Source organism: Cephus cinctus, unplaced genomic scaffold, assembly GCF_000341935.2.
Source record: "Cephus cinctus unplaced genomic scaffold, Ccin1 Ccin1_scaffold0690, whole genome shotgun sequence".
Taxonomy (NCBI): domain Eukaryota; kingdom Metazoa; phylum Arthropoda; class Insecta; order Hymenoptera; family Cephidae; genus Cephus; species Cephus cinctus.
Genome location: NW_014333313.1, coordinates 645,474 through 656,473, shown reverse-complemented (window position 1 = coordinate 656,473; position 11,000 = coordinate 645,474). Strand labels below are relative to the sequence as shown.

The window sequence follows — 11,000 nt, the reverse complement described above, 5'->3', positions numbered from 1 at the left end:
ATTTTAATCTTTTTTTTTTTTTTTTTTTTCTTTTCGATCCCACTTGCCATTCGCTTTGTGCCACGAAGCAGCGATCTGACGATCCGATGACAAATAATTACGATTTTAATTGAACGACGACGCAATCTTTTATAAATGAATTGTTCAATGACGGACAGGATGCGAATGGAGTCAGAGAGCCATACACAATCAGAGCGTCTTTTTATTTTGTGTGTAATAATTGTAGCAGTCGTAATAAGGTAACGCTCTAGCTTGAGAGAAAATTTTCTTATGTTTTTTTTAACGCGTCACTCGTACCCTCGTGCGAACGACCATAGCGCCTAAGATATCGAGAGTAAACGGCAGAGAGGGGATAATCTTTGAGAAATTGAAAAAAAAAAAATAAAGGTATTTTGAAACTAACGATCTCCCAATATCGAGGAACCGCAAAATAAGAACCAGTGAGATTTGGAATTTTGGTCGCTTCCAAAATTCGAAAAGGCGGCTTCGATGTAACGTAATTTTGGATCTCAGATTTTTGTCACGCCGGCTCTTGGCCCCTCGCCGATCACTTGGAGGAACGTCCAGTCCCTACGGACGACGTTAAGCTAACGGGGGTCGGAGGGGAAGGACGAAAAAGGAAGAAATGAAAGGTTGACACTCTGGAGAAAAGAAAAAGAATGGCATAATATTAATATTATCTGTCCCATAATAAACAATAGATAGAGCGTTGTCTGTTTATCTGTACGTACCATGATACTCAAGCTTTTACACTTAATGACGTAACTGCTGGTAGCAGCATAGATATAATACACCGATTTAATGCAATACTGCAGAAGATTATATTGTATACTATGATGCAAGACCCTTGGTTGTTTAGCTCAGTATTTTTATATTTTATATATCGAGTGTACTTAATTTAAGATGCTGTGGTGAAGTTTATGTTTTTTTCTTTCTTCCGGTACTCCCCCATTTAATTGTAAAATTTCATTTCTCACGTATCACCGAGTTATTACAGTAACACGAAAATTGCCTAATATTATATGAAAATGTATATTGGAAAGTCACGCAGAATCAACAACCATCAGTCATAAAAAGTTGAGAATTTTTTGAAGCTGATTTCAAAGTGCTCCCCTCATCCCTATCCTCTCCCATCCTCGGGCCAGGCCAAGATTTAATTTTTATACCACTTACTTTTTAACGTGATTGTATGTAAATTGAAATAAAAGAAATTTTAGTTTATAAAGACCTCCTCGCTCACATCTATTCTAACGAATAAGCATGGTTGCGCCGTGATTACAGAGATATTTTATGAAACCTTTTATTTCCACGTAGTGCGGTATACGTTTGATCAACCGAGATGTAGTTGTTATTGTTAGATTATGAGAATTTCATGAAAAGTCGATCATTATGTCTGACAGTGGCTTACGAGAGAGCGCAGGGACAGTTGCGTCCGCAGCTGGATATCCAACTGGAAAAAGTAAAATGAGTTTTTCATATGCAGGACGGCCAAGTAGATTGCGAATCGCTGGACCACAATTCATTGGAGTCGTCGTGACTGTCGCCAGGCCTGCGTACTGAATTAAAGAAAGCATCATTATGAAACGACGATAAAAGCTTTTCTTTGGATAGAAATTCTCTAAGTTATTGTAACGGGCGTTTTGCGAGTGGCCTCCTGGAATATTCTTGTATGGATACAGAGATAGTATTCGGTAGGAGTGTTCTTTTGTGGGAAGAGCGTGGAGAAAGTGTACACCTCAGAAAAACAGTATTCAGCCTATGAATGAAAGTGAAAGGTGGTTTCGTGCAGAATTGTGAAGAATTATATGAAATTAGTTTTATGTAAGATATCAGTGACAAGTGGGACGTCTGGATTAATTTGATACGTTCTCTTGGACATGTGTATTTCCCTTTAGAATATTCTGATAAATACCTGTATGGCGGTTATAAGTATTCCAGCCGCCATGTTTACACTGATCTCTTTGTAGTAATGAACTCTTTTATCTCCGTCCGAGGTGAAGCTGTGCATTTGTTGAAATACCAGTATCAGATACGGCGCGGTAGTCAAATATTCCTTGATCCAGTTTGTCTTTAGCTTCTTCAAGTCGTTGACCCACTTGATGCCCATTCTCTTTTTATAATTAATTTCCTCCTCGGTTTCTACGATTTCACGTATTTCCATCTTCAAACGTGGATTCGACACGACGGCAAAGGTCCATGGCTGTGTGTGAGCACCGCTTGGTGAAGTACCTTAAATAAATGTAATTGTTAAGAAGGTATGATGGAAAAAAAAAAGTAACGTACCGGCAGCCTTTATAATGTTTTCTATTATTTCCTTTGGCACAGGTTCCGGACTGAACTTCCGGACAGAGCGTCTCAAATTAATCGTTTTGTAAAAGTCACGTGACCTTGCTATCATGTCACTTGTTGGAAACTTCACGTAATCCTTGTACGGTACGTGGTCCACGTCGCAGTCGTAATGATCCTCTAGAAAAATAATTGAATTCGTGTATAATAATTAGAAATGTAATTACAAGCTTTTACACTGAAACGTAAAGATGCGCAGCAAACGTTCTAACCAAAAAAAATCACTTTACCTTTCACTTCACCCGATCCAGTATCACCGTTCAAATCATTCCCTGTATAAATCCGCTGTATCCTCTTGAACATTTGCATTATAATATTTCCAATAACAAATGATATGATACTGACAGCCATGTAGCGCCAATATTTTCTAACAAGCGGTAGACTCTCGTTTAACATTTTATCAATTTATTTTTTAACCAGCAAGAATAAGACCGAGCGACACGCCTCGACTCTCCAAACGGAATGAAGAACTCGCTTACTGTCGTATAAACTGAAATCCTGTTTTCGTACAATATATGCAAAGAGTCGCCGACGAGAAATCTACGTTCTGATATACCTACATCGCCACCAACACACTTATGCTTGTGCACTGACGCGGTAAGTACGATAATTCTTATTTATCTTTAAAAAAACGATAAACCGTTTTTCATATATATCTCAGAGAAGTGTAACATTCTGATTAAACCATTAGTGAATTTATAATATATTTGTGCATGCAATTAACTATTTCCATCGACTAAGGTTACTGGATTTTGAAGAAAAATGTACGACCAAATACGTTAATAATATATCTCGAGGCAAGAGAAGAGTTCGTAGCTATCGTACGCGTACTCACTCTTCAGTCGTCTTATCTTGCTTTGTGCCATTTCCCAATCTCACTGTAAGAAACAGTACTATGACAGGCGTTAAATAAATTTGAATTGTATGACTACGGAGGAAAAGCTAGAGCCGCGCAATTATAGATCTCACTGAATAATACCTGTATGGTCGTAAATTAAGTGACATTCGTATTCGACTCTCGCTAGTGAATTTAAAAGTGGATTTGTCAATTATAAAATATTGAAACACTTCGTATCTCGGGTACACTTCGCGGAATCACTTATATGGAGAGATCTAGTCAGCAGGAGCGTATCAACGTATCCTCATAGGTGTCCGGTGTCTAACATAAAAATACATCATGTTCCGTGTTAAATAAACGTTACAACAATCTCCTATAATTGATAACGAGCGTGACGTAATTAGTTAATAAATAAAAGCATTTTTTCTTAATCTTTTACGCGAACCAACCTATTTCCGCAGGCCGACAGGATATTTGTATCCGGGCGATAGGACGTCTCGAGACGCTCCTGAAAAGTAGAAGCGAGCCAGTCAGTGCGCAGAAGAAACGGTTGCGTAGAGACGGGCGCGCAGTGCCAAAAATGTGTGTATCTTCCTCCGACGTCTCGTCCGAAATAAACATCGTAATCACGTGAATGCTGGACGTCCGTAAGTTAACCGCACGGGAAATCGTAAATGAATCTCGAGATAGTAACGTAGGTGCATAGTCAAATGGGTGTGACTGTAGAAGCAAGATATATCCGGCATTGCTACTCGACAAGAACGCTGGAATAGATGCTAGAAGGAAATACCACAGGAAAGGAAGGGTCCTTTATCTCAAAGTGACAGCAGCGGCCAACGTTTCGTCTCGCGAAATGGCGTCCGGCTGATCTGGATGGAAATCGTTGGGATTTTCATCGGCGGGATAAGCGACGCTTAAAAAAGTGACAGTGGATTGCTTCAGTAGGAATGGAGAACGCCATGCAACCTCCACTTCAACCGCCGCCATCGCTATCGTTGCCCCCACCACGTGCTGGATTACCACCGCCTCCGCCGCCGCCGCCGCCACTACTGGCACCGCCACCTCCACCCTCTACCTCCACCTCGTTGGACAACGCACATGCAGAGACTACTGTCACCCACGTTTTGACATTTGGTATGATCTTCTTTTTATCGCTTGTTGTCGTGTCGTAGTCCTTCTTCCACAGTCTAAAGGTACTCAAAAAATAGATGTTACGTAGATAAAAAATTCTTGGCTTTGATTTTTACTGTTTCAACAAATAATTTTTTTTTGTAACGTTCATTGCGTGCTGTTTCATTGTATATGAGCTGAGGATAACCTATATGAAGGAAAGCTGTGTCATGTGTGGTTAGGAGAAGAATGGTATCTTTTGTGGTTTTTTTATTAAGTGTGCTACTAACGTCTTGCAGGATTTTTCTTTGTCATGAATTTGTGTATCTGCCATGTGCACGGTATATGCATTGTCTTCCTGCGATGGATGCTTGTATAATATTTCTTTGTTTCTATTTTTCTGCCGCATCATTCGGCATTCTGTGGAGTCGCACCACTGTATTCTTATAATACCATAAGGCCATGATTATACGGGCAAAGTCATTAACAACAAAGTGTCGAAGTGGCGATATTCAAAGAGTATATTACGAAACGCGCTGTTTGATAACCAAAACCAGTATACCTAAAAAAATTATATAATAACATCAAGATTACGTAAATCGCGACAAATTGATAAACAAAATAAAAAAAATTGAACGTGGAATACCACGCACAAGAAGAAAACAGAGTTCAGAACCGACGTCATTCCTCTCAATTATTCACAAATATATTATCAACCACAAAAACAATGTTTGAACAAGAAATTTCGGTGCCATTCCTAAGGTAATATTAATCGCCATAAGTCTCACCATTCATTCCAATCGCAAACATTACCCGGAAATCATATACGGCCATGAAATAACTTCTGACAATCACCCACAAAACACGTTCAAAGACAAACTCGCAAAATCCAAACAGTCAGAGCGTACTATCACAATACTATTACCATCCCAAGTGCAGGGCCCAAACGTTGCGGTAATCCGGCACTGCGGAGGCCTCGGTGTTTTCCAAATCAGCTGTTAGCCGATGGTGGATGGGCGAACAAGCAGCGTCGGAGTAAGGGGATATCCAGTCAGTCGCCAACGAGACTTCGTTCCGTGCGCCACGTAGTAGCTCGTGGTTCGCACATTAACGAGCCGTTACTCGTCAGGGCGCAATATTTAACGAAAAACGTATTGGAAGGATTAGTGAGCGTGTCCCGGCGTGCTTCACAAGTGCACAAGGGGTACACGCAAAAGTCTAGTACAAGAGGAGCAGTGAAAGTGTGACGTTTACGACAATTGAATTAGTGAAAAAGAGTTCGAGAGGAAGAGATACGGAACGTGAATTTTTTGACAACGTGTATATATATATGTGTGTGTGTGTGTGTGTGTACATATATACACATACATATAATACAAGACCGTATCACGTTGCTCGGGTGGCAGATCTGCGTGATCGAGCGACCCCGTGTGCCTTGTACGTAGTACAACGTGTGTTACACTCCGGTGGGAGAATCCTTGAGAGTATGCATGCGCATAGTAGATGCACTTACTTATCGTGATATTAATTCATTGGCAAGAGAGAGAGAGAGAGACATCTTCGTCGTAACGCCGTCTGAACACATGGTCGTTGCCACGAAACAAGATTTTGCTGGAAAGTTCCAGAAAGCTACTGGATTTTAAAGGAAGATTTTACGTATCGATAATCTGAAACAGTTCGGCAGTGAGATTGCTACGAGACGATTGCAGGAATACAAGTTAAAAATATATATTTGGACCAACTCGAAGAATTTGAGGCAACAGCTGTGGGTGGTAGAGAAATTGAAACGGTTTATGGAAAAGTTGAAGATTTTAAAAGATCACTACTAACAGTGACTTTCGTAATAAGTAGTGACTATCCCGTGTCTTCTACCTCTGAAACAATCTGGCAAGTCTGAGCGTATACTTCTTTATCGACATACAAGCAAGAAAAATTGTATTCCTTGTCACTGGGAAGACCGGCGAAGTCGTAATCGCCATTCTGAAAATTCCATTTAATGGCCTTGTACTTGAAGCTAGTCTATACGTGCTGGACTTTGTGCGTCGTTATTGTAGCCAAGAAAATTTTACATAGAACGCAAGAACTTACCAAACAGAATTCTCAGTATCTAAATATACACGATTAATACGTATTGATCCTTACGTAGTCAATATTGATACTATAATCACAGGTTTAAGCTGAAGGATCATCGAACAGTACAAAAGCACTGTTTGAAGGTTAAGCGGTTGTTACATAAAGTCGCTCTAGTCGAGCACGCCAGTCGTGCACGAGACAAAGTATGTCAGTAGGATGCGCCTGAAAAATTGTCTCGATCGACTTTTCCTTCCTCTTTGACAAAACTGCAGAGCCGTCGCAAGGTTTAACGGAAGGAACGTTGGTAAAGTCGATACAATACTTATATACAGAGCTTTTGTAAATGCGTATCCTGTTAGTTTTATAGTGGATCATTGATTCCTTTTTTACCGACCGTTCATACCTATCAACTGTACAACCTGGAAGCAAGAAGCTAGCTTCCTCGTGTCAATTACCACGGATCCGTTTGTCCGACATACCTTTTACTTACACCTCCTACTGTTTGTGAAATACTGTGACTCGCAGTCGCAAAACCGTGGCCCAATAACAAATTGCGTCATCTGCTGTAACTTAGGAGCGCAGGCGGACAGCCGTGAAGGAAGCGGGTTGAGCGAGCAATGCTGTGAAATCATTTCGCCGAAGTGTCTCCTTTGCCCCTGAGCTCCTTTCTCGTTGCTGATACTATAAGAACGTTACAATACGGGAACAACGATAGCTGGGCTACTTGGTGTCTCAGTAGTTTGGCTTTTACATGCATGTCAGAGCTCAGGTCACCGAGGAGGATTTCCTGGATTCGTAGCATCGTTACAGCCGCTGCCACGGACAGTTTCGCTGCAACTGAAAAACGGATTGGACAATACAGTTGATAAGTGTTAAAAGAATCGTTCGACTAAGAGTTGCCACGGAAGAATATTCGTCGGTGATTTTTAAAAAATTCTTGTTAGTGACTGTCATTGGAGTTTTACACATCCCAGATACAAGAAGATGATCCTCAGGATGTTGTGACGTTCATTCTTAATACTTTGTTTTAACTGGAGATCATCCGGTTAGTACAAAACGAAAGTGATTGATCAGTGATCTACGTGAAGCGTCATCCTCAAGAAATCATACTCGCAGCTGTGTCACCATGAAAAATCCTGAGCACGAGAGTGGCTATTTCGAGGATGGCAGCGACGTGGAGATCAACGTCGACGAGCACCACGTTCTTAACGAACAGAGAAAACGCGGTTCCGGTTCCTATGGGATTACAAAAGCTATAAACGAGTTAGATGTCAGCGATTCGCCTGCTTCGCCTGAACCCATTACGTTGGAAGGAAGATCCCGAGGTACGCATAAGTAAATAGAGTTCCATTACTCTCCTGCTGGAATGTTCTAGAGACTCGTAGATTGACATAATAACATTGTTATTCGAATTCACTGTACGGCATATATTTTTCAATCCTCTCCACTCTTCCATTTATCCATTCTTGTCCTATATCATTGACTCGGGACGATGTTCAAAATTTGTTTAACGGCTGATAAGTCTTGTCAAAATTGCCATTGAGTTAAGCATTCGTCGACATAACACCGATTAAAACAGTTCTCCTAAGCACTTTCTCCTTGGTAACTACTCGCTGTCCAAACTCTCGTATTGCTGCCATCGCCGATGAGAGGTTAGGTCGCGTATTTGCGCAATTGTATCGTATTTCGCGTTACTTATTTACACACTGTATATAAAAGTAGACCGATAAATACACGATAATGCGGTAGTCTCGATAAAAATATTCAGTGCAAAAGAAAAAAAAAGAAAAAGGAACGAGTGATTTGGTTTTTTGGTCGAGGAAAAAAATAGATTTATCGCAAAACAATGATGTTTCATTTTTCTTCTTTACCGACGCGCACTATATCCTCGGCTGCGTTAAATTTACCCAAAGGATACTCGGTATTGTTATGACTACTACGCCTAGATTCACTCTTAAGATAAAATCAGGGATGAGAATCGTAATGTCATTTTGACCTTGGCTAATTTCACTGGGGTACCTACCTAACCCACACGCTTACCATTTCTCTCTACACGTGTTCCTAAGCCGTCTGTTCCATAACGTAACGTGTCCCCTACTGCTAAATTACTTCGAGCACTGATACACCGGGTTATCCAAGAGAAATCCGACGTTGGATAACGTCCCTGTTTCACTCGACAAGACCCGTTACTTGCTGTTCAGGAACATGCCATTCTCATCGAGCGTAACAGCACCAGCTTTTCAATTCGGTTTGCTTCTCGAACCAGCATAGCTATATAGGTATACATAAAGGGAACGTCAATTTTTTTTATTAGGGTTTCTTACAGTAATATCGATTTACCTGCACCCTTACGCGTTTAACTATTTTACCTAAACAATAAGCAAGTTTCTATTGGCTCCTAATTGCAAATTATATGGTTAAGCAAAATCATTTTGAAACGATACAAAAATATCGTTACTTAATTGACGGCTCGGAAAAGGGTCTAAGGAAGCCATTCTCGTTCAGTGAGGCTGATACGTATTTAAATTTTGTATACGTTGACTTAACGTCGGCTGCTAATAAATACTTCTCGTTTGTCTACTCTAAAAAAAAAACAGGCCCTGTCCTTGTGTTTCCAGATATGAAGGCCTTGAAATATTCCGAGCATAAATTTACGTGAACCGTTGCTCGGGTAAAGGCCATTCGCCTTGCGAAGATATTTTTCATAATACTTTTAGCAGGCACTGTATCTCAGATCGTTCTAACGATAAAGAAATTTGAACGTTCTATCAGTGTATTTCGGCTTTGTAATTCTTACGGACCAAACTTATAATTAGCCATACCTTTATTCGTAACCTGCTTCCGCTTTTCAATACATATACATACGATCTGACAAACATGTTGTTTAACCCGATAAGCAAATATATACGCAAATTTGTATTTTTTTCAGCGGGCACAGTCCTCTTCCTTTAGCATCTTTATGCGTATCTGTATACCTATATGCATATTGTTTTTGTTGCAAACTTTTGTCGGACATCGTTTTTCAACTGGAAACTAGTTTTTCCTTATAGACGTTGTCGTCGTGGTGCAAGGACGCCAATCGTTTGTTCCCAATGGCAGCGCGACAAGCACTCTGTCGCATTACGACACAAGGAGACCTTTATGTAATCACAAATCGTTAAAACTAGACACTCGTTACCGATAAACTTACTAACTTCATACAAAGGGCGATAATGATCGTCAGCTGATGCTTGCAATATATAACTGATACAAGATTCTCAGTATCTCGTTGGTAGGACAATTAAAATATTGTGACTTAATTGTTGGGTCGTGATTAAAAGAAATTTTTTTGAAGGGGCAAAGTACCGTGACAATTATTCGTAAATCAATTGAAAGAAAGCGTGCGAGGAATTCCCGGGATTTAACGGGAATCAAAATGCACGGTAACTTTGTTTTCCCAAGTTTGGTGAAAGGCCTCCGATGGCTACTCCCACTCCCGCTGATTTCGGCTTGAGTCTATTTTTGAAAACGGTTCGCCGAGAATCTCGCAAAATTATTTAGCGGCTCGAAGTCGCTAAATTGATAGACATTCCACTTACTGGTATTATTATTATTGTCGCGTGGGTTCTATTTGTCAATGTTGCAAATTGGCCGTGTCGATCTGCGATGAAACTAATGGCGGCGCCGAAAGGATCGGACCTTTGGTGCGTGTATACGAGAGAGAAAATAGATGGGAAAGAAAAGGGGGAATCCCCGGAATTGTGAAAAATGAAAGAGCATGCTTTTCGTATAGCCACTTGGACCGGTAACAGTTCTTAACGTTGGCAGCTCGCTGTCTGTGAGGTATAACTGAAAGAAAGTCGGTCCCGTTACGAAATAGCGAGTGAATGTTGACTATCTGGGTCAGGCAAAAGCGGAACTTCTGCACCTCTGCCATTAACGGCGAGCAATGTCTCTCCTCGGTGGCGGTTCATTTAAAAGTGTGGCTATTAACGCCCGCGACAATCTTCGCTCTCGTCGCTCATTGGGAACGACTATTCCAGTTACGGTTGGTCGTTCGCTCAAATTTTGGGAAAAACAAAAAAATTCGATAACTGGGTCGACCGTCGAATACATACCTACATCTGTGGGCTATACGTATAACTAAGTACGATCATGGCCGCTACCACCACCTTGACATGGTTTCTCACTGGTAACCAGGGCCGTCGTTACGATTTACCGGGGCCCGAATGGGACCCATTCTTTTCGGTAATTTTCGAGCTACCTGAGTTTCGTTAAGAACTTGAAGAATCGGGGTCGTGCTTGATATCTAACATCACGCGGAAGTAAATGCTCTTGAGCGGAGAAAGCGAAATTGTATTTAAGATTTATCTGGTGAACTTTTGCCAAAAATTTAATATTTTTTATTATTTTTTATTTTAATTTTTTATTCCATATCATTTCATATTACAGTCAATCTGGCGGACAGCGGAGGGCAGAGGGTGGACATGACCCATTTTGATCTGCTCAAAGTTCTGGGAACTGGAGGTACGTCTATTTGTGGAACCAGTGTTCCTCTTTTTTTTTTCCTATCTCGAATTGACATATTTTTGAAATAATATAGATAGTTGTCCGTTAATGTTTCTGTTTTTTTTTTTTTTTTTTTTTTTTTTTT

General features: G+C 40.5%; 2 protein-coding genes across 4 annotated transcripts in view; one reads left to right on the top strand and one right to left on the bottom strand.

Moving 5' to 3' along the window:
- Positions 1-1,217: 1,217 nt before the first annotated feature.
- LOC107269878 (iodotyrosine deiodinase 1) lies at positions 1,218-4,109 on the bottom strand. 2 transcript variants are annotated; one of them, XM_025087305.1, is made up of 6 exons: positions 3,975-4,109; positions 3,634-3,692; positions 2,577-3,505; positions 2,284-2,466; positions 1,913-2,229; positions 1,218-1,556 (listed from the first exon to the last, which is right to left on the bottom strand). In XM_025087305.1, the coding sequence occupies exons 3-6, from the start codon at positions 2,740-2,742 to the stop codon at positions 1,371-1,373; spliced, it is 852 nt and encodes a 283-aa protein (XP_024943073.1). In that variant the 5' UTR covers positions 2,743-3,505; positions 3,634-3,692; positions 3,975-4,109; the 3' UTR covers positions 1,218-1,370. The 2 variants fall into 2 exon arrangements, with proteins under 2 accessions (XP_024943073.1, XP_015599744.1); XM_015744258.2 differs by having other exon boundaries at positions 1,218-1,450.
- LOC107269876 (ribosomal protein S6 kinase alpha-5) overlaps positions 4,106-11,000 on the top strand; it is an 11,600-nt gene continuing 4,705 nt past the window's right edge. The window contains exons 1-3 of one of the 2 annotated variants that reach the window (XM_025087301.1): positions 4,202-4,318; positions 5,234-7,692; positions 10,799-10,873. In XM_025087301.1, coding sequence (XP_024943069.1) covers positions 7,494-7,692; positions 10,799-10,873 — 274 coding nt within the window. In that variant the 5' untranslated portion in view covers positions 4,202-4,318; positions 5,234-7,493. Of the gene's footprint in view, positions 4,319-5,233; positions 7,693-10,798; positions 10,874-11,000 lie in introns of both variants that reach the window. The other variant, XM_015744251.2, reaches the window with a different exon arrangement.